This window comes from Schistocerca piceifrons, chromosome 1, assembly GCF_021461385.2.
Source record: "Schistocerca piceifrons isolate TAMUIC-IGC-003096 chromosome 1, iqSchPice1.1, whole genome shotgun sequence".
Lineage (NCBI taxonomy): Eukaryota > Metazoa > Arthropoda > Insecta > Orthoptera > Acrididae > Schistocerca > Schistocerca piceifrons.
This window is the reverse complement of record NC_060138.1, coordinates 818,565,019-818,589,498: the sequence shown is the minus strand read 5'-3', so window position 1 is coordinate 818,589,498 and position 24,480 is coordinate 818,565,019. Positions and strand designations below refer to the sequence as shown.

At 41.4% G+C, this 24,480-nt stretch overlaps 1 protein-coding gene across 2 annotated transcripts in view; it reads left to right on the top strand.

Moving 5' to 3' along the window:
• The window catches only part of LOC124714218 (protein argonaute-2), a 216,240-nt gene extending 192,180 nt beyond the window's left edge, over nt 1-24,060 (top strand). For both annotated transcript variants that reach the window (XM_047243003.1, XM_047243004.1), the window contains exons 16-18: nt 1,013-1,142; nt 10,519-10,718; nt 21,527-24,060. In XM_047243003.1, coding sequence (XP_047098959.1) covers nt 1,013-1,142; nt 10,519-10,718; nt 21,527-21,635 — 439 coding nt within the window. In that variant the 3' untranslated portion in view covers nt 21,636-24,060. The remainder of the gene's footprint in view (nt 1-1,012; nt 1,143-10,518; nt 10,719-21,526) is intronic.
• Nucleotides 24,061-24,480: the final 420 nt, after the last annotated feature.

Below are 24,480 nucleotides of genomic sequence, written 5' to 3'. Positions count from 1 at the left end.
GAAAGATATAAGACAACTTAGACAAACTTTCTAGTTTGTGTGATGGAATGGGTACTAGCTCTAAATGTGGAAAAATCTAAGTTATGCAGATGGGTAAGAACAACAAACCTGAAATGTTCAGTTACAGTATTACTAGTGTCGAGCTTGACACAGCCAAGTCATTTAAATATCTGGGCGTAATGCTGCAAAGTGATATGAAATGGAACGAGCATGTGAGAACTGTGTAATGGAAGGTGAATGGTTGACTTCAGTTTGGGACAGAGTGATTCACCCGTGAAGGAAACCTCATATAGGGTGCTGGTGCAGCCTATTCTTGACTACTGTTTGAGTGTTTGGGATCCTTACCAGGTCAAATTGAAGGAAACCATAAGAGCAATTCAGAGGTGGGCTGCTACATTCGTTACCAGTAGGTACAAACAACACCTTAAGTGTTGCAGAGATGCTTTGGGAACTCAAATGAGGGTCCCTGGATGGAAGGCGACATTCTTTTTGAGAAACACTATTGAGAAAATTGATAGAACCAGCAGTTGTAGCTGACAGCTGAATGATTCTACTGCTGTCCACATACATTGTGCATAAAGACCACAAAGATAAGATTCAAGAAATTAGGGCTCATATGGGAGGCATATAGACAGTAGTTTTCCTCTTGCATTATATGTGAACGGAACAGGAAAGGAGATGACTAGCAGTGGCATAGGGTACCTTCCACCAGGCACTGTATGGTGGCTTGCGGAGTATCTATGTAGATGTAGATGTTGAAAAGTAATGTGATGAATTTTGAAGTTTCCACATGCAAATTTGATGATACATAAGTGGTACCACCTTAATTGCTTGTGGAATAGCAACTTAAGCTTACTTGCAGTTTAGTCACAATATTTATTATTGATTTTGACCTTTTCCGTTTTGCGCATTGCTGCTATATTAATGTTCTTCTAAACACTCAGACCTCCTTTAACCTAAATTTTTAGCATGTTTTCACAAAATTTTACGAAATAATTGAAATCACTTGCAGGTTGTTTTGTGCAGATAAGAAGGAACAATCAGGAAAATCGGGGAACATACCTGCTGGAACTACAGTAGATGTTGGTATTACACATCCTACGGAATTTGACTTCTATCTGTGTAGCCATCAAGGTATTCAGGTAAGTTAATAGTTTTGTTTTAGTTTCATGTTCTTACTTGAATTAGGTTTTCTGTTTTCATTTTAATTTTGTTTATCAATATTTGTTGTAACACTTAATATTTTATGTCAGTGAATGTGTATATAAATCTCTTGTGTTATAGGCAGTCAAATTTATCTTGACCTTTCCCAGTAGTGTGTGTGTGTGTGTGTGTGTGTGTGTGTGTGTGTGTGTGTGTGTGTGAGAGAGAGAGAGAGAGAGAGAGAGAGAGAGAGAGAAGAGCTTCTGTCCAAAATCAGGAAAGATTTAAAAAGCACCACTCATGCAAAACTCAGCTAGCCCTTTTCTCACAAGAGGATGAAGGACAACAGGCAGATTCCATATTCCTAGATTTTTGGAAAGTGTTTGACACAATCCCCCACTGCAGACTGTTAACGAAGGTTCGAGCATACATAATATGTTCCCAGCTATACGAGTAGCTCAATAACTTCTTAAGTAATCAAACCCAACATGTTGTCCTGGATGACAAGTGTTCATCTGAGAGAAGGGTATCGTCAAGAGAGCCCCAAAGAGGTGCAATGGACTGCCATTCATATCTGTGTACATAAACAGTCTGACAGTTAGGATGGTCCACAATCTGGGACCATTTGCTGGTGACACTGTAGTGTATGGGGAAGTATCTGGAATACTGCTCGAGTGGGATCCCAAACAGATTGGAATAAAGAAAACATCAAAACAATTCAGATGCGCACTGCTAGGTTTGTCACTGGTGGGGTTGATCAACACACAATTATCACGGAAATATTCTGTGAACTCAAATGGAATTCCCTGTAGGGAAGGCAATGTTCTTTTCATGAAACATTGTTAAGAAAGTTTAAAGAACTGCCACTTACTACTTACTGTGTTGAACAATTCTCTTGCCACCAATATGTGTCTCGTGTAAGGAACACAAAGGAAAGATAAGAGAAATCAAGAGATCAAATAGGAGCTTGGGGATAGTAATTTTTGCAATGATTTATTTGCAAGTGGGACAGGTACACAAATTAAGTACATACATGTTGGCAGTATTAATGAGATTCATACAGATACAGCAATCTTTAAGCTATTTTTTGAGTAAATCACGACCAGAATTAAGAAACTTGTCGTATCATGGGATCAGCTTTTGAATTCGTGTGTCCAGCAATGGTACCAGCATTTGCCAGTCTTCTTAAGATCTTCATCATTTGCTAAAATTCTGACTGGAGGGCACAAGTTTCTTGAAAAGCAGAAAAAAATGGAAAGAGCTGGGAATAAGTTCAAGATTTTATAGTGGATGAGCAAGCAGCTCCCACCTTAAATAGTCCAGAACAGTATTTGTGTGCCGAACATATTTTGGATGGCCTGTCACAATTTCTGCAGTGTTTCAGAGAAATGTTTAGTGTTCACTGTTTCACCTGTAGACAGGAAGGCAGCGAGCAGAATGTCCTTCCTGTCCCAGTACTATTTGTACATCACTTGCTGCTCTGACGTAGTATGTTTGTGTGTTCTGACACAGGCTGTTTGAACTTCATCCTGACTGGAGATCCTCTGTGGTGCCACTTCATAGAATGAGGCTTGGTTTTTGGGGTAAAGTGAGCAATCTGTGTCTCATTTCCCATGGTCTTCTTGTCAAAGAATTCATTGCAGTCATCATGGTACTGTTACAGAAATGTCAATGCAACTCTTAAGCAATTTGTTTTGCGTTTGGGTGTCAGGTTTTTCAGCACACACCTGAAATAGCAAATGCTTAGTGACAATTCTATGCAACAAGGATTGTAACATCTGCAGAAAATGGCTGCTGAGATCCGTATTGTGGAGCAGCATTTCTCCATAATTCAGTGCCACACCAACTCCATGAGGTCGTGATGAAGGATGGTGATCTTTGGCCCTCTTCATTATGGACACTGAGGTCTGCCTGTGCATGACTTTTAGCCTGTATTTCTGACACAGCTGATGATGAATTTTGATGAGCACTATGTTTTGTGCATTGAGTAACTTTATCCCACACAAAAACTCACAGTTGGTCAGAGAAAGAATAAGAGGCAACAATTTCAGCCACTGCTGCAGTGCTGCTGACGACGACTTGTCTGGCCGTCGTACGATTGTTACGTCATTGCTCTGACACATGTATATTTTATTTGCCATTAAATATGTTTAGTGAAACAGTAACTAACTTCACTGCTGGATCAGCTCCTAAAACTGGAGGAAGGAAACTAGGATATATATGTTTCTGTCCCATTTAATGTTTCCAACAAATTAAATAATTAATGCTTTCATGGTTCTCGAATGGACTGCCAGATCTTATTGTCGAAAGACCAGTATATTTCGCCAGATGACCATTCTGCCATCATGAAATGAAGTGTCTGCTGCAGGCTCCTGGTATTTACGCCTGCTGGTCCAGTGCTCAGGCCTCGCTGGCCCTCCACTATGTTCAGTAGTGGAAATGCATGAGGGTGGAGGGGAGAGTCTCTTCTCTCTACTGCCCCTGTCACTTTTTGCAGCTATGTGTCACCTTTCACTTGGATGGAGCTTAGTATCGGTTGTGATGCCTTGCTCAGTTGGAAGTCAATGTCTCTGTTGATTTAGTTATCTGTCACACAAATTTCAAATGCTTCTTTGAAAAAGCAGTCGCAAAATTTATCGATGAAAGCTATGATTTTTGTTTGCTGGTCATTCGTTTTATGTCCAGTTTCAATGCAGTGTTCTGTTGTTGCAGACTTATTGGGCTGCAGTGAGTGAGTGTGGCGCTCATATTCTATTAGTCAATCTTCAGTTGTGTAGATCATTTGTCCAATATACTTTTTTCTGCACTGACAGGGAACTTGTGCACTTGTGCTATTTTGACGCTCAGATCGACTTTCACTGTCCCTAACAATGCTCTTGTTTTGGCTGGCAGTCAGAAAACTACCATTACATGGTGTTTTCAAAGTATTGTGCCAAGTTTTGATGATATATTGCCAGCAGGTGGTCGGAAAGAAGTCTTATCATTGTTCTTGCAGCTGATAAGGCAGTGCCACAGTTCTCCTCCAACACAAGGACTAAGAGCAGGAAATGCTAGAGCTTCTGAATGATCTGACATACTTGAAAGTAGCAGCAGATGGAAGCAAGGAAGTGTAGAAAAGCACCACCACCCGTTAAAGCCAGTGGACTGGTGTACCACCCAGATTGTATGGCCTGCCAGAGACACAGGAGGACGGTGTGTGACCAATAGTGAGCAACACTGGGGCACCAACATATTCCCTGGCAAAGTATTTGGCTTATTGTAGGGCTCTGACTTCAGCAATTGTACATATCACATAAAAAACTTAGGTGATTTCATCTGCTGGCCGAAAGAGCCAAGGCTCAAGGTGGTCGGCTTTGAAGTCATCTCGCTTCGTACTTAAGTCCCAATTGAAGACTCCATATAATTAATTAGTGAGAAGTTCAGCCCTGAGATAACACAACCTTGTTGTCATGTTTTGACATCTACTTCTTGTGTTTTCAGTTTACAGTGGTATGAGCAGACTGATAGCATAGACACGGTCAGCTGACTCTCGTCATTTGTAGCAAACCTGTTCATGGAATACTTATAGCATAGAGCACTGGAAAACATTTTTGCCATTTGACCACATGGACCCGAAAAACTACAAAAGTTCTTAGGACATCTGAATTCCATCCATGAAAACGTCTGGTCTACCATGGAAATAGAAAAAGAAGGGCAACTTCCTTTTCTCGGCTTCCTAGGCCTGACAGTTTGCTTGCCCACGGTGAATACCAGAAGTCAACGTATACAGATTTATATCTCCATGCCCCCTGCTGCCGCCATCCCTCACAGAAAAAAGCATGCTCTGCACTCTAGTACTCTGGATACACTCCATCTCAGATGAGCAAATTCTGACAACAGGGCTGTAGCACCTGGAATCTGTCTTCCACAAGAATGGATACAGCAGCTGACGTATAGGGATGGCTCTGCAACACAAGCACCCCAAGAATGACACTAAAGAAGAAGACAAGACTATTTTTGTACCATTTGTTGGCAATGTATTATCAAAAATTGGCAGCCAACTGTGAAAACACCACATAATGCCAGTTTTCCAACCACTAGCCAAAGCAAGAGCTAATTAGGCACAGAGAAAGACAACTTGGTCCTCAAAAAAGCGAGGATATTCCAGGTTCCATGTGAATGGAGAAAAACGTAAATTGGACAAATGATCCACACGTTGAAGATCAACATATAGAACATAAGTCACTGCAGCCCCACAAGTCTGCAATAGCAGAATACTGCTTTGAAAATGGGCATAAAGTGAATTATCAGGAAAAGAAAGTCCTGGCTACCACCAATAAATTTTGGTACTGCATTTCCAAAGAAGCAATTGAAGTTCATGTGACAGATAATTGAGAGCAATGCATAAGAGCCTATACTAAGCGCCAACAAAGCAAAAAGTGATACCTGGACACACGATGTGATAGGGACAGCAGGCAAGGAGGCAACTGCGACCCTCTCCTCCACTGTCGCAGCCTCACACACTTCCACCATCAAGTATAGCATGGGGTCGGCGAGGTCTGCGTCCTGGATTCGTGGGTGTAAACACAGTAAGCCCGCAACAGAAACTGTATTACATCAGCACCATCTGATTATGGCGAAACAGTTGTCTTATTTATTGTGGACTTCCGACAGTTGGATATGGCATTACACTCCAGAATCATGGAAGCAGCACATTCGCCAGAAAAGCCTCAGATCACATAAATAATGAGTGTTTTAAAGTCTTCATGATGCATGAATTTATGAAGCTAAAGTGCCAGTGTTGAAAAAGAATTATGATATTGCTGCATACTTTTTAAAGGCAACCTCTTCTTTTCTTTAGGTATTCTCTCTCTCTCTCTCTCTCTGCCCCCCCCCCCTTCTTTCCTCCCCCCCCCCCCCCCTCTATCTCACGCTCCCTCTCTCCCCCTTACAATTAACTTATTATTATGAGTTCATTGCACACATTAGCGCTGGTGAGACCCACCAGCTACTATATAAATTTCGTACGATTGTGAGTATAAAAGGATACACACAAATGTCACTAGGAGAGATCAGAAAAGATAAAAACGGTTAAAGGGCGGAAGATGTAATTATACTGTGATGGAAGTGGGTGCAGCATATACGCAGGCAAATAGATGCTAAATGGACTAGGGAAGTTCTTGGTTGTATTTTAAGGGCTATGTGAAGACTGAAAGACTATGTAATGGATGACAGAGGAAGACTTACTGGAGCATAAAGTCTGTGTGTGGCTGAAAGATATAATACCTGCAGGTTTCTATAGGACAATTGACTAGCTTGGTGGTGGTTGTGGTAGTAACTTTGTTTTAAAAATTCTAAACATAGATATATTGAATTGTAGATGTATAAGCACTGATAATGAATTTGTTGGGTGCCCATAGACTAGTTTACCATGCCCATCATCTAAGATTGGTTTGATGAGCTTGAAGATGAAATAAAATTTCTTTCCTGGTCTCCATAATCAGTAGTTTTGTGTGTTCTTGGCGCATGTCTTTATGTATTGCTAAAAAAAATTATGAACACATTATTCTGCTCGTGTTCTTGGAGAATTCAAAAAAGATATAAATCACCATTTAGGTTTTATCTCCATCAGTTTGCAGTAGTATTTAAGGTGTTCAGGTTAACAAAGATGACGCTGCAACTTATTGGAATGATGTTTATAGTACTTTTTTACAATTTCACTGTCTTAAACCTTCCTGGCAGGCCTGTACAGTGCACTGGGCAGGTACTCGGACCTGGAGCCTTGCCTTTTGCTAACAACACTCTTACTAACTGAGCTATCCAGTCATGACTCATGACTCAGCAGCACAGCTTTACTCTTGCCAGTACCTCTCCCTGACCTTCCAAACCTCATAGAAGCACACTGCCTGACAGAAAAGTGAAGCACCCAGAAAGGGAGGAGGAAACGAAATGAAATGTGATGAGTTGATATAGTGCTTCTCTGATCACAATAAAAAGTCATATTTACAAAGAACTTGGAAGTGTAGTCCACTTACCAGTATGTCATTGCACCCTGTCTGGCATCCACTGATTTGATTGAGACGGGTGTCATACAATTGTTGTATCCTCCCCTGAGCCAAGCTGGCCCACAACCGTTGTAATTGATCCTCGATATTCCTGGGTACTGACACTGGGATGGAGTTGACATTGGAGTTGGTTGCACACATAAGGTATTGGGGACAGATCTGGGGATCTTGCTTGCCATGAGAGTACATTGTTAGACACACAGTTCATAGAGACACTTGCTGCATTAGACAAGCATTGTCCTGTTGAAAAATGGCACCACTACTGTTGCTCGAGGGGTAACTCATATGTATGCAAGGTGTTTGTGATGTACTGTTGTGCCTTCAGAATTCCCTCAATTACTGCTAGCTGTGGCATGAAGTCGTACCCAATGGCACCCCACACAGTGACTCCAAGAGCAAAAAGACTGTGCCTCTCCAAAACCCTGGAAGAAAGAGATCTGTCCTCAGGTTGTTGCCATAGTTGCTGGTGATGAGCGTCAGGGGTAGTGCAGAAATGCAGTTAATTAGTGCATAACTGCAATTAACCATTGAACATAGTGGGGTGCCATTCATCAGCAGTCCATGCTTCCCAGTCACATTACCGTTCCAACCGCAGATGTTTGTGTCATGGTGTTAATGGTAATCCCCTAGTGTGGTTGCTGCTAGCCTCTGACCAGTGATATGGGATGACGCAGAATGTTGCAGTGTGTCCATTACTTGTTCTTGGGTGGTAGGTGCAGATGTGAAGGAGTTATGATGTGCTTTGTTCATAATACAGAGATCATCCCTGTGGTGACCAGATGTTGTTCACCAGAACCCTCATGAAGAGTATGCCTTCCCTCACTTCACGTGTAGTCCAACATGGGGCTTTTGTCGTGTCTGCATGTCTCACAAATCTGGGTGTTGCATGACTGGTCCAGCCGACCAAATGTAGATCCACAATGAGACTCCTTTCAAAATCATGCAATAAATGGAATGCCTACAGGCTTCCTTATGATGATATTTATTTTATAGCTATTAGTTTCAGTGCTTCAGTGCACTATCTTCAGGCCTTAACTCACAGTTATGGTTGACTCCAAACTTGTCAGGTGCTGATAAGTTATGTCCTGAACAAGTATGACCGGGTGAGGTGGCACAGTGGTGAGCACAATGGACTTACATTTGGAGGATGATGATTCAAACCCACTTTCAACCATCCTGATTTAGGTTTTCCGTGATTTCCCTAAATTTCTTTAGGCAAATGCTGGGACGGTTTCTTTCAAAGGCATGGCTGATTTCCTTCCCTACCCTTCCCTAATCTGAGCTTCTGATCCATCCCTAATAGCCTCATTAATTGACAGGACATTAAACACTAATCTCCTCCTCACAAGAGTACGTGGCATCTCCATGTCCTTCGTGGTGATCAGTCAACATTTGATGATGTTCACGCCTCTTATATACCTTAAAAGGCTTGGTGGCAACAGAACACTAACAACACTAATGCACTCTGGTGACCATTCTACCTGTCAGAGAGCATTTTGATTCTAATCGTTTTCATATGTGCCAGTGGTGTGGTACATGTATGAAGTTACATTGACATCCGACCATGTCTTCTTGGTGTCTCACTAGATTTAATTGTAGCAGATAATCTCTCAAAGCATGAAGTATACCATGCACAGTCAAATAAAATAATAAATATCTTTTGATTCATTACTGTGTTTCAGCATCTTACGAGGTGCATTCAAGTTCTAAGGCCTCCGATTTTTTTTCTCTGGACTGGAAAGAGATAGAAACATGCGCCTTGTTTTAAAATGAGGCCGCATTCATTGTCAATACGTCCCACAGATGGCAGCACCGTATGGCAGATGGAATTTTACCGCCAGCGGCGAGAATGAGAACTGTTTTAAATACTTAAAATGGCGACATTTTCCTTACCTGAACAGCGTGCAATAATTCGTTTTCTGAATTTGCGTGGTGTGAAACCAATTGAAATTCATCGACAGTTGAAGGAGACATGTGGTGATGGAGTTATGGATGTGTCGAAAGTGCATTCATGGGTGCGACAGTTTAATGAAGGCAGAACATCGTGAGACAACAAACCGAAACAACCTCGGGCTCGCACAAGCCGGTCTGACGACATGATCGAGAAAGTGGAGAGAATTGTTTTGGGGAATCGCCGAATGACTGTTGAACAGAGATCGCCTCTAGAGTTGGCATTTCTGTGGGTTCTGTGCACACAATCCTGAATGACAACCTGAAAATGCGAAAAGTGTCATCCAGGTGGGTGCCACGAATGCTGACGGACGACCACATGGCTGCCCGTGTGGCATGTTGCCAAGCAATGTTGACGCACAACGACAGCATGAATGGGACTTTCTTTTCGTCGGTTGTGACAATGGATGAGACGTGGATGCCATTTTTCAATCGAGAAACAAATCGCCAGTCAGCTCAATGGAAGCACACAGATTCACCGCCACCAAAAAAATTTCGGGTAACCGCCAGTGCTGAAAAAATAATGGTGTCCATGTTCTGGGACAACGAGGGCGTAATCCTTACCCATTGCGTTCCAAAGCGCACTACGGTAACAGGTGCATCCTACGAAAATGTTGTGAAGAATAAATTCCTTCCTGCGCTGCAACAAAAACGTCCGGGAAGGGCTGCGCGTGTGCTATTTCACGAAGACAACGCACCCGCACATCGAGCTAACGTTACACAACAGTTTCTTCGTGATAACAACTTTGAAGTGATTCCTCATGCTCCCTACTCACCTGACCTGGATCCTAGTGACTTTTGGTTTTTTCCAACAATGAAAGACACTCTACGTGGCCACACATTCACCAGCCGTGCTGCTATTGCCTCAGCGATTTTCCAGTGGTCAAAACAGACTCCTAAAGAAGCCTTCGCCGCTGCCATGGAATCATGGCGTCAGCATTGTAAAAAATGTGTACGTCTGCAGGGCGATTACATCGAGAAGTAACGCCAGTTTCATCGATTTCGGGTGAGTAGTTAATTAGAAAAAAAAATCAGAGGCCTTAGAACTTGAATGCACCTCGTAATGCAATTGTTCACTATTCAGATGTGCATAGCAGGGAATAGTACTCTCTATGGTGTAACTCTAACTATAGTACTCTCTATGGTGTAACCCTAGATTTTTGTTACAGTGACAAGAGTCATAAAAACAATGCTGAAGGCCCTTGAGTCTTAGAAACAATTACATATTATTATTATTATAACATGCAAGTGATTTTATTGACCTAAACATTCTTATGGTGAGGAACAGTCATTGGAAGCTTTATTATTATTATTATTATTAAGCATTTGACAATAGTAATAATTTTTTTTTTTTTTTTTTTTTTTTTTTTTTCTTTTACAGGGCACAAGTCGTCCAAGTCATTATCATGTTCTTTGGGATGACAATCATTTCGATTCAGATGAATTGCAGTGCTTGACCTATCAGTTGTGCCACACTTACGTACGCTGCACTCGTTCTGTCTCTATACCTGCTCCTGCGTACTACGCCCATCTTGTTGCCTTCCGTGCTCGTTACCATCTAGTGGAGAAGGAACATGACAGGTACAGTGTACGAAAGGATGTGTGTAACTGCATGTTAGCAGTTGCAATGATGTATTTTTGCTGTTGCAAACTGCAAACTCACAAAACTAATGTATGCAGCAGCAGTTATATACCATTGTGTTACAGCACCTCTATGCTATTATATATTTGGTCTCAACTGAATGTGTGTAAACAGTTTAAAAATATAAAAATGTATTCATTTCACATTCAGTTCTCTTCAGTTCCATGACAGTTGTATTTGTGTAATGTGGTAACATCATAAAAATATTAGAGAATATTAAAGGAAATATATGTTCATGCATCATTCTCCTGCATGTGATCACTAGCTCAACTTAATATTTTGTTAATGAGTAGTAAGTAGAAATGGTAAACAGAGATGAGGAACAGCAACTGCTCACCTGTAGCTGATTTGTGTGTGTATGTATCACACCACTCTCTATTACGGGCAAGTGGTTGTCTTTATTTATTTTTGTTTCCATTCATGAATTTCTTGTTACTAGGCAGTTAAGTGAGTTTTATAAATAGTTAGGTACTGTCATGTTACTTTAAGATTCCTCCCACCCTTCTCGATTAAATATAGATAAAGTAAGGAAGAATTTTTGTGGTAAACTAGACTAATATAGTTACGTTTCACAAGACTGGCACCATTTCCATGCCCTTTTCACATTTTATAAAAGTTTGATACATGAACATGCTGTCAAAGACCGCGCTTAATTGCTTGACACACCAGAAAGGAAAAAAATGGACATGCTGTGATGATAAAAGTAGTGATTATAATAGAGGGAAACATTCCACGTGGGAAAAATATATCTAAAAACAAAGATGATGTAACTTACCAAACGAAAGTGCTGGCATGTTGATAGACACACAAACATACACACAAAATTCAAGCTTTCGCAACCAACGGTTGCTTCATCAGGAAAGAGGGAAGGAGAGAGAAAGATGAAAGGATGTGGGTTTTAAGGGAGAGGGTAATGAGTCATTCCAATCCTGGGAGCGGAAAGACTTACCTTGGGGGGAAAAAAGGACACACACACACACACACACACACACACACACACACACACACACACACACACACACAAGCACAGAGACATTTGTAAAGGCAAAGAGTTTGGGCAGAGATGTCAGTCGAGACGGAAGTACAGAGGCAAAGATGTTGTTGAATGACAGGTAAGGTATGAGCGGCCGCAACTTGAAATTAGCGGAGGTTGAGGCCTGGTGGGTAACGGGAAGAGAGGATATACTGAAGGGCAAGATCCCATCTCCGGAGTTATGACAGGTTGGTGTTAGTGGGAAGTATCCAGATAACCCGGACGGTGTAACACTGTGCCAAGATGTGCTGGCCGTGCACCAAGGCATGTTTAGCCACAGGGTGATCCTCATTACCAACAAACATTGTCTGCCTGTGTCCATTCATGCGAATGGACAATTTGTTGCTGATCATTCCCACATAGAAAGCTTCACAGTGTAGGCAGGTCAGTTGGTAAATCACGTGGGTGCTTTCACACGTGGCTCTGCCTTTGATCATGTACACCTTCCGGGTTACAGGACTGGTGTAGGCGGTGGTGGGAGGGTGCATGGGACAGGTTTTACACCGGGGGCAGTTACAAGGATAGGAGCCAGAGGGTAGGGAAGGTGGTTGGTATTCTAGCCTAGGATCTAACATCTTAATAAACACTGTACATATTGTGTCTAAGAGAGTAATCGTGTGTAATTACTGCACTCTACCATTTCGCAATTTCTTATGTAATGGGCAGATTATTCTCATGCTGTATTCCTTAGGCATTTCTCAATTATCTGTATTTCCTTTATTAATTCATTAATAACCATCTCCACCTTCTTTCTCCCAAATGTTAGCAATTTGGCCTCCGTGCAGTCTTCTCTTGCTGCTTTATTGTTGTTTAAGCATTTAATTGCTTTCTTCACTTCTCCCGAGTCTGGCAGTTTGACTTCCTGCTCCTCTGCTTCTGATCTTAATTCCAATTTCAGGTTCAGTTCCTCCTGTTCCTCATTGAAGTTTTCCTCTCTGTTTCCTCTCCTCCTTCTATCAGTTAACTCAAAAAATACCCCTGTCATCTTCCCAAAGCTTTACTTTTATCTCCAGTTGGATTTCCATCTTTGTCCTTACAGAAGACTGCTCTCTGTTGGAATCACATTTTCATTTTTCTAGATCTTTCATAGAACTATTGTATATCATTATTATGCCTCATTTCATCCAAATGCTGTATCTTCCTCCTTCCATAAAGCCTTTTCTTCACCATACACAAAATGATTTGCTCATTTCTTCTTCTCCATATAGTCTACGTCCACTAGTCTTGTTTTCCATTGCAGCATTCTTTGTCTCACTTCATGTCTCTCTTGGATTACCAGTAAGCTATACTTGTCAAGCCATATCACTGCTCTTTGGTATTCTGGTCTCCCCAGTACTTCTTCTGAAGCTACACTGATGGCTGTTCCACTTCCCTCTGCTCTATGTACTCTTTCTTGTCTAGATGGTTTCTTCTAATTTACTCTTGTATTCTTCTTGCTTTTCTTTAATTTGGAGACTTTATGTATAGTGTTTCATGTTCCCCTCATTCTTTTTGTTTCTTACCATACCTATCATCTGTCTCGATCCAACCTACACTAACTTGACCTAATTTCCATGCCACACTGTGTCAATGATCATTCGCACGCAACACAGACTTAATGATAGTGTGATTTGTTGGTGCAGCATCAAATGCCCCAGATGTTTCACATGTTTTTGCTTATTTTTACATGTTTGCGCATATTTTTACATATCTGTGCATATTTTTGTGTACCTGTGTGTGTGTCTGCGTGTTTTTGCATATTTTTACACATCTTTATGCATTTTTTTTGCGTATCTGGCTCCTCTCACAACCATCAACACCTGTTTTGTCCAAGTCCTCAAAAGCTTCAGTCTTATCCAAAGGCTTCACCTTTAGCCCTACACCATAATTTAACCAAGCTAGACTTGTCAGAGACCTACTGTCCTCCTCCCGATCCCTGCAATGGAAGCATTTCTTTGCCGCCAATTCCTCCAACCAAAACCACCCTAATTCCAACATTGAACCCTGCCTCTTCCAATTCATACCACCATCCAACTGTGATCCTCCCTCCCTCCCACTTAACCATCCACTGGCCACTTTCCAGGAATTCCTTACCTCCAACTTAGCCTCCCCATTCTTTCCCATGCCCCTGCCTCAGGACACCAACATTTCAATAGAAAGAACAGCCATACACAACCTCAAAACAAATCCTGACCTAATCATCCTACCAGGAGACAATTATCTGACTCCTCCTTATATAAACTCTGTCAGAGTGATCCCATCTTGGAAGTCCAGTGCAAACTCCAATCCCTGCTTAAAGCATTAGGCCGTTTCCAGAACGTCTCCCCTGAATCTACTTCCCTCCTCATCCCTATGACACTTTGCACACCCACCTTCTACATGCTGCCCAAAATCCACAAACCCAACAATCCCGGACACCCAATTGTGGCTGACTGTGTGCTTCCACTGAAAGAATTTCGGCCCTCATTGACCAACACCTCCAACCAATTGCCCATAATCTAACCTCTGACGTCATAGACACCAACCACTTCCTTCACCAACTCTCTAGCATCCCCACCCTTTTATGTCCTGGATCCCTACTACTCGTCACTGTTGACACCACCTTCCTAAACACTAACATCCCTCATGCCCATGGTCTTACGACTATTTAACACTACCTTTCCCAAGGTTCTTCAAACTCCAAACCCACTACCCCCTTCCTCAAACACCTTACTAACTTCATCGTAACCCACAACTACTACTCATTTGAAGGGAAGGTATATAACAAATCCGCGGCACAGCCATGGGCACCCGCATGGTACCCTACTATGCCAACCTGTTTATGGGCCAGCTAGAGGTTGCCTTCCTAGCCCCCCTAAACACCAAACCCCTAGTCTGGTTTAGATTCATTGATGATATCTTCTTCATCTGTACTCAGGGCCAAGACATACAATCTTCGTTCCTTCACAACCTCAACATCATCTCTCCCATCCGCTTCACATGGTCCTCCTCAACCCTGCATGCCACCTTCCTAGATGTTCACTGCCTCCTCTCTGATAGCTCCATCCACACCTCTGTTCACAGTAAACTCACCAACCACCAGTAGTACCTGCGTTTTGACAGCTGTCATTCCTTTCTCACCAAAAAGTCCCTCCCATATAGCCTGGCTATCCGGGGACGTTGTATCTGAATTGGCAAAAACTCCCTTGCTCAGTAAGCTGAGGGTCTCATCAAGACCTTCACAGACAGGCACTATCCCTTAGACCTCGTTTACCAAAAGATTTCCCGTGCCATATTCCCCTCACACCCACAATCCTCCCACCACCCCCAAGAACCAGCCACGAAGGACTGTCCTCTTCATCACCCAGTACCTCCCTGGACTGGAACAACTGAACTACATCCTTCACCAGAGCTTCGATTAGCTGTCATCATGCCCAGAAATGAGTGACATCGTATCCGAGACACTTTACTCTCCGGTGTGTTCCATCGCCCACCCAATCTCCACAACATCCTAGTCTATCATCCCAACCCCTTTCCACAAGGATCATATCCCAGGTGCAAAACATGCCCAATCCACCCACCCAGCACTTCCTATTCCAATCTGGTTTTTATCCTACCTCATCAGAGGCCAAGCCACCTGTGAAAGCAGCCATGTCATCTACCAGCTATGCTGCAATCATTGCACAGCTTTCTATAGTGGTATGACTACCAACTAGCTGTCCACCAGCATGAACTGCCATTGCCATACTGTGGCCAAGACCAAAGTAGACCACCCTGTGGCACAGCATGCACCTGAACGTAACACCCTTACTCTCAGTGGCTGCTTTACCACCCAAACCATCTTGATCTTTCATTCCACCACCAGCTTCTCTGAACTGCACATATTGGAGTTATCCTTACAACATATTCTCCGCTCCCATAATTATCCCAGCCTCAGCCTGTGGTAACGTACTGTCCCACACCCTGTACCCAACAGTTTCCACCCCCTCTGTCCTATCATCTCATCCCCATTCCGTCTCCACCCTGCTTCCCCCCCCCCCCTGGCCCTCTGCCAACACATCCACCCAACTTTCCCCACTCCTTTCCTTGTTTGCTCCTTTTTCCCCAGTTCTCTGCCCCACAACCTCCTGATGCTGCACATGTTGACTGTCCAGTCCCTGCTCACAACACCAGACAGTGTTAGTCTTTCTCCTCACCTGTACACTACTATACCTTCCCTTTCCCTTTCCCCTTTCCCACCCCATCCAGATTGCTGCGTGCATCCCACATGATGTTGCATTCCAGCTCAAGGTGCTGGAGTTGGCGGTTGTGTGTGCATGAGTTATGCTTGCTTGTGAATGGTGTGTGTGTGTGTGTGTGTGTGTGTGTGTGTGTGTGTGTGTGTGTGTGTGTGTGTTTTACTGATGAAGGCTGGGGCCGAACGCTGTATGTAGTATCTTTTGATTTTGCCTGTCTGCAACTTCACGTGTCTTCTTTACGGCAAGTAGCAATCTGTCTTTTCCTAAGTTGCTTGATCTACACGAAATAATGATGTGTGCCTTCATCTGCCCCTCTACAGCTGCTGACTTCCATAATGTCTGATGTGTGCCATTGGTCTACCTGCATTCCTGTAACTCCATCTGGTGATGCACCTGTGCACCTCTTAATATCTTTCCTTGGATGCCATGTGCTTTTTATCATTTCCTTACCATTGGCAAAGTCTATCAGCCTTAGTCCATAATCATTACTGACTTCATGCGGGCTTTTTTTTCCCGTTATATTTCTATACACTTCTTCTTTCCCCAATTTTGCATTCAGATCCCCAAGGATCATTGTTGCATCATGGGGATTTCCTCCTCCAGTTTGGAGTAAAATGTATCCTTTTACTCTTCATTTGATTCTTATGTAGGGGCATAGGCACACATCATCGTAATATAGAAAAATTTTGCCCCAATTCGCAGGAAACACACCCTGTCATTAAGTGCTATGAAACTTATTAATTTGCCTTCATTGACAATATGATAAGAAGGATAGATTGCTATTCATCATATAGGGGAGATGTTGAGGCACAGGCAGGCACAGCAGAAAGAGTATTAAACAAGTAAGTTTTCGGCCAAAAGGCCGTCTTTCGAAATACACACACACACACACACACACACACACACACACACACACACACACACCTCACACATTCGGACACTGTCTCTGGCCACAAAGTCTGGCCTTGGCAGCCAGAAACAGTTATCTTTGTGTGTGTGTGTGTGTGTGGGGGGGGGGGGGGGGGGAGTCCATTTCAGAACAAGACCTTGTTACTTTTCCGCGTCCAGATCAAATTTTATTTTTCCAATAATTAGCCACCGCTACGGCTTTGTCGTTGGCTTGTAGCAGGTCACTAAAACTGCAGGGCTGCGGCAGTAGTCGGCACATGAGCAAATGTGCCTCATCTTGTACCTCTCTGCATCGGCAAAGAACGTCGTCATCGTTAGTCAGCAGTCCCCACTTGCACAGATTAGTTTTGCATCTGGGTACACCAGCCGCAGCCTATTTAGTGTTCTCCACACTGTGTAAGGAAGTTTGTTTCCAGGTGCCATTTGCTCTTTTGGTATTATCTGCAGTGCGGTTTGTTCATTCTCCCATTTACGGACTCTATTACCTTCCTGTGAACAGTCAAGGATCTTGGTTCTTGCAATAAAGCTATTTCTAGACTTAAGCCTCCGAGCCTGAGTGACGTGCCCATTCAGTGGGTGTCTAGAATCTGTTTCTTTCTTTGTTCTCTCAGCGTCTGCTGCCACCTGCCTTCTGATCTTGGATGGGGCAATTCCAGCAAGTAGGTACAAATTACCCGTTGGTGTGGATCTGAGACAGCCTGTAACAATTCGCATTGTCGCATTTACACTTACATCAACCTGTTTAGCACGTGCAGATGCTTCCCATACTGGCGCGGCATAGTCTGCTGCAGAAACACACAGAGCAAGTGCTTATGTTCTCAGTACTGATGGTTGAGCTCCCCATTCATAGTTTGTCAGCCTGAGGATGATGTTATTCCTGGAACAGACTTTAGCCTTGGTGTTTTGGCAATGCTGCTGGAAGGAAAGCGTTCTGTCAAGTACAACCCCAAGGTATTTAGGTGTTGGACAGTGCTTTAGCTTCTTACCTTGCCATGTAACATCGAGCTCAACTCCAGCATCTCTATTGCGCAGATGGAAAGCACATACTTTGGTTTTGTCAGGGTTTGGTTTGAGGTGATTGGCGTTGTAGTATTGAGCCAGTTTTTCAAGCGCTCTAGAGAGATTTCCAGATGTTGCATCAAAATTGGACCCCTGGACCACCACAGCTGTGCCATCAGCATATACGAACAGTCTTGCATCTTGAGATATAGGTTGGTCATTAGTGTACACATTGTAAAGGATGGGAGAAAGTACACTTCCTTGTGGTAAGCCATTCTTCTGCAGTCGCCATCTACTGTTCTTACCATTTAGGGAGACATAAAATCTTCGATTCTGCAGAAGACTACCAATAACCATTGTCAACCTACAGTCCCCTGTGAGGTGATATAATTTGCGCAATAGCTTTCTGTGGTTTACCGTGTCGTATGTAGCAGTAAGATCTATGAAAGCTGCTCCAGTTATTGATTTTTTTTCAAAGCCATCTTCTATATGTTGCGTCAGATTAAGTATTTGCCAACAACAAGATCTTCCTGGTCTGAAACCGGCTTTTTCCTTTATGAGCTTTCCACCTATAGTTTCTGCCACCCGGTTGAGAATCATCTGCTCCAGTATCTTATAGAGACGGCATAGAAGTGACACTGGTCTGTAACTTTTGGGGTCCTTTATCTCCTTGCCAGGTTTTAGTAAAGCCACCACTCTCGCCTGCCGCCATAGTTTTGGAATATTCTGCTCTTTAATACAGGTGTTCATCATTTGTAGTAACCAGTTTCGAGCTTTGGGCCCAAACTGTTTTATCTGCTCTGTTCTAAGGTCATCAGTTCCAGCGGCCGTATTCAGTTTCATACTCTGAATGGCGTCTTCCAGTTCAGTTGCTGTGAATGAAGCATTGAGGAGTCCGTAATCTTTTTGTTCTTGGGGTATAACTCTTTCCCTTTCTCTTTGGTGTTCCCATTCTTCAGAAGTTGGCTAGCAATCTGATTTGCTGTTACCCTGTTGTTCTTCTGCTGGTGGTCAGTTGGGTCCCCACTTAAGTTTTTCAGTTACTTCCAAGCACTTCTGCTGTTTTGTTTCATGTCAAGATTCTCGACTAATTTGCACCACCGTGATCTCTTATCCTCAGCAATAGCCTGCATTAGTTCCTCCCCAGCCTCCATCGTATCTTTGCTGAAGGGGTGCTGAGTGAACAGTTTTTGGTACCTGTCAAGTAGGACCTTGCTGCTGCCAGTCAGACTCCTTTTTGAAATTAAACTGTCTTCGGGAAGGCACCTCCTCTGGTTTAACCATGGCATTCACAACACAAATGGCGGGTCTGTGTTGTGTACTTGGGATAGGTTCTTCAACAAGCTTCATGCACTGTGCTGCCAACTTCCTACTCACAAAGATGTTGTCAGGATTATATCCCCTTCTCCATCTTCTGCTGTTGAACGATGCTGGCTGTTTTGGGTCATGAATGAGTTGTAGGTCATTAGTGTCAGCCCAGGATTCAAGCTGTACACCATTCTCATCAGTCTCATTATATCCCCATGCTTCACCATGGCAATTGAAATCGCCCATGACAAAATTAATATGGTCATATGTAAAATTGTTTAGTTCATGGAAAACAAAGTCCACATCTGTTGGTTTGTACACAGACGTCACAGAGAACTTCTGGGTGTGAATAGTAAGTAGTTCAATATTATTTACTTCTGTCATTGCAGCTGATGTTACGTTGAGCCCGGGTCTGATGAAAATCACACTCCCATACTTGTCGTGAGGTCTTTCAATGGCCAAATCCATTCCTGCTATTTTAGGTCTGTGGCTGGTGGCTCCCCGGTGTGTTTCCTGCACCAACAATACATCACATTTATGCTTATGGCACATGTCTGCTAATAAAACACTCTTATGACTAGAGAATCCCTCAATATTTATCGAGATCGTCACAAGGGGTGGTCTTGATAAAGACCGTTGCATCTTGATGTTATTTTGGTTTTGGACTTTAACTTGATCTGGTGTTAGAAGGATTAGCCGGTGAAATCTTTCACCATTTCCAGGGTATGCCCGATTGTGTCTGTCTTCAGTCTTTAGACTCACAATCTTCTAGGAGGCTCCTTCTTTGTACCCCAAGACCTTGTTTAGCAGTCTTTTTGTTATGGCTTTCTGCTACTCAACATCTCCATTATATTGTGAGTGGCAATCTATCCTTTTCATAATCTCATTATTCCATCCTGGACTTTCCGTTGTGTTATTTTACCTTTATTGAGCTATTTATAAGAAAACCAGTACCATAATGACCTGTACCCCTTCAACTGTGTATCGGTATGTGTTCCCTGGAAAAAAATGTTTCCATCTTATTTCTTGTAGTGCAGGTACTGTATTTTCACTCTGTACTTACCCATTTCCTCTCTGATTTCTCGCAAATTGCCAGATCCGTTAAGTGTCCTCATATTCCTGGTGGGTATCATGATACCCATTTTCTTCTTTCTTTGCTCTGCCATTGTCTTGTAATCCGTGTACTCCAGAGGCTGATGAGTGGTGTCCACAAAGATTCGATTTTACAAGGTGGAGTTGTTCCCAACCTGAAGGACCAGGATTTGCTCTTGGGGCTTACCCCACTAAGCTGGTCAGCTTCCCTTCACCTATAAAGAAGACACCCCCTCCTGGTTCTGATATGACAATGGGAGTCCTTGTGGGGATAGAGAAGAGAGACATCAATAAAAAGGGGGGGAGGGAGGAGACTGGAAAAGCAAAATACCTAGGCTCGATAATAAGGCAGCAGCAGAAATTCAAGAAAAGATAGCAAGTGTATTGTTATTCCTTTCAGAATATATTCAAATCCAGAAATGTTAGTTTGGATACAAAAATCCAAATATATTTTACTATTATAAGACCTATGGTAATAAATGGGTTGGAAGACCGCTTGAAGACCAGAACGGAGGAATGCTGGCTGTCGAGATGGTAAAAAAAAGATTTTGAGAAAGGTTTTTTGGGCAGTGAGAGAGGAGAGAAACCGGAGAATAAAGACAAATGCAGAACCACAAGCACTTCTTGGACAGATGAATATTGCTGTGAATATCGAACAAGGAACAGTAATACGGGTTGAATGTGTACAGATAATGCCAAAAACTTGAAGTGTTAAGGAGATGTTTTTAGGAAAGCTTGAAAGTGGGGAGGAGAAAAGGAAGCCCCAGAAAAAGGGGGCTCGAAGATATAGAGAAGGATCTCGGACGAATGGGAGTCGGGAATTGGAGAAGAAAAGTGATTGGACAGAAAATAATGTAGGCAGATGACAAAGGAAGCTAAGATTCTGCAAGGACTATAGCACCAACAAGTAAATAAGTAATGTAGTAAGTATATCTATTTAAAAAGTTTAAAAAAAACAAGGGGTAAGCTAAGATTCACAACATACTGCGTACCTGTATCTAGCATTGATATTTCGAAATAATTTTTTATTATCCAGGAAGGCATTAATTCTTGTTAATTTTGTCAAATTCTGTACTTGATTTTTCTACTGATGGTGATCATGTAAGACAGCATTTCATTTCTTTTGGGGTAATAGAATTAAATATATATGCCTTGACAAATCCATAATTCGTGTCTAATGTTCACACTGTTTTCTTTCCCTTTTCTCCAGTGGAGAAGGCTCACATCAGTCAGGTTGCAGTGAAGACCGCACTCCTGGAGCTATGGCACGTGCGATAACAGTGCATGCTGACACTAAGAAAGTGATGTACTTTGCGTAATGAGTGTAGTAGAACTATTAATTGAGAATCATTTATTTTAAATGTCGTACGAAGAGACTTCAAATAGTCTTCGTTTGACTGTGATGACATGTGCTTCTCTCAGGCAACGTTCCTTGTGAAGCTGTGGAGGATTTGTTGAACTGAAAAAAATAATTGAAACACCAATTTTCTTCAGAATTAATGAGGAAATAGTTAATTACTCATGGAAATGAGCAGCTATATGGAGAAGAGAGATTGTTCAAGTATTTGTGTGCCTGTGTGTGCATATGTTGTATGTTTTTTATGCGTGTGTATTTTCAATCACGTCCGTCACAAAAAGACTCCAGACAATAGGTGACATGCCGGGTAAATGGTAAATGCATTTATCATGTTGTGATCCAATTTTTAAAATGTGGATATGTTGATGTGTTAATTTGATATAACATGTACCAGAAGATTTTAAAGGAGATGCTAAGGTTTCCATTTTATTTATGTAAATTTATGAGTGTAAGCATTGAGCACTGTGTGATGCTTGAAGCGAAGACATATATTGTGATGAAAAAATGTAACATGTATCATGTGCCGAGATCTTTTAGAACCTTTTCTGTGTTATGTTAGTTATCATATTGTGTGTACAGATATTCTCTCTCTCTCTCTCTCTCTCTCTCTCTCTTTCTCTTGTGTGTGTGTGTGTGTGTGTGTGTGTGTGTGTGTTTTCATGCATTTGGTTGTGTGGGACAGGAAAGAATATGTAGTTAGTATAATTTCAGTTGCATTATTTGTTTGATAGCAGTTTATTTGTACAATAATTGTGTCACCAAATCTGTTTAAGGTTGCACAATGTATAATCTTTCTGCACTTTTGGCACTCAAACCTTGCAAAGGGACATCATGAACTGGGAATAATTAATCTTTCTGTTTGTTAAATTATGTAAAGTTTTTGGATTTCTTCTTGTTGAGATTTGAGTCATTGCTAACTAATTGTACAGATGAAATTCCACAAATTGTTTTCATAGTACTCTGTTCAGAGTAGCAAACTGTAAATATTTTAGTATCATTGTTGTCCCTTGTAAAGCACTATTTGCTTTGGGAATATTGTGATCTTAATTTGAAGAACCTAGAATATTTCTTACCTTTCTGCAAAACAGAGAGGCAAGGGAAAAAACCTCTATAAAAGTCTATAAACATACTGTTTTGCTCAAACCTGTTTCTAAAATTTTAAAATTTTAATACTCGGTAACCCTGTAAATGATTGCAAACTGTCTAGTCATAAATTCATTTATGTATATGTTTCTGTAGATCTGAGTGCTTAATAGAAATTACTTGGAAATGTTTTGCTGAAGATACCAGTCACAGTAATAGATCAGTATGACTATGTTTGTCAATCATTGTACTTACTTGAAATTCAATCATATGTTTATTTTACTAGACAGATGTTGAAAATGATACGAGACATTTTTCCCCTCTACATTACTGGATAAACTTAGTAATAGTTTGTAATGTGACTATAAGCAGAGATAAGTGTATTGCTTATCATAGCCACTGTATGGTCCTGGCATGAAAATTGAATTGTGACGTATCATTTCCTCATTTGTCACAATACCATAGCACGATTTCTTAATCAGTAATGAGTGCAGAAATTGTATTTGTGTAATATTAGTTTTTGATATCATAGTCAATTTCTGTTTCAGTATTTTCTGTTAGTAACTCTATTGTATCTATGACATTTATGTGCCATTCTCTCTGCATGTATTTTATTTTATACTTTACGACTTCTTGTTATTAACAGCAGTGTGTATGCGCTAATATAAGCAAGACATCACCATTTATATATTATGGAGGTATTGTAGTATTATTTGATCAGTGGACTGGGAAGCATAAAGATGTCACAAAAGAGCAGATGTCTCAAGACCATAAAATGACAAATCCATGACTAGGTGGCAATTTCTGATTATTACTTTGTGTGCATTTTTGTGCTGTTTAATGTGTTCCATCCCCCAGTATTCTCCATAAAAATCTCATTTAATTTTAAATGGGAAAGCAGATTATGCAAACTAATATTGTTTTCATTGGTGAAATGAGCTTGATTATTAGGTCAGTTAAGAACTGAGCTTGAGTGGTTGATGTATAACAAACAGCAAATAAGATAACTACAGATTGTTAGCTGTTGCACCTAGGTCCTCATTAGTAATGAGAGAAATCGTAAGAAATGGGAAAAGAAAAATGCGAACAGATTTCAAAAATCCATGTCCATTTCCGCCCAAAAACTTCTGAATACACTTTTCATTTTTCATTGCTTTCTTTTCATTTTATAAAATGAAGACGTACCTATTTACCTACCGTTATTTGTTAGAAATTGTTAATTCTATGTGTGTCCTGTCATTGGAGGAAAGTTGCTATTGAAAAATTATGCAACATTACCCATAACATTTATTCACTGAGTTAACTTGTTGGCTAGAATAATGATACATTTAGTTTTTGTTTGATGTGTTGTTTGTTTGATAACCCTTATTATTTGAGGTTCAAATACATTTTGAGAGTATCAGTGCTTTTGAAAGTAAAGACTATATTATTCAACACTATTTGTTGTTTAGTGTTACTCACTACGATAAGGAGTTTAAGTTTGATATAAAGATTTTGATAGTTTCCCATTTTTTCAGTTTCATTTACACCCTTTATTGATATAGAATATTGCTGTTCATGGTGAATATTTTCTGTACATACCTGATTTTTAAAAAAAATTATATAGTAATATTAAGAAAGCATTAAAGGGACAAGAGGAAAGTTGAAAAAATTCCTTATCCCAGTGGAAGCCAAAAAGCACAGGTGTTTTTTTTCCCCTTACAATTCATTTGCTTGTAATTGGC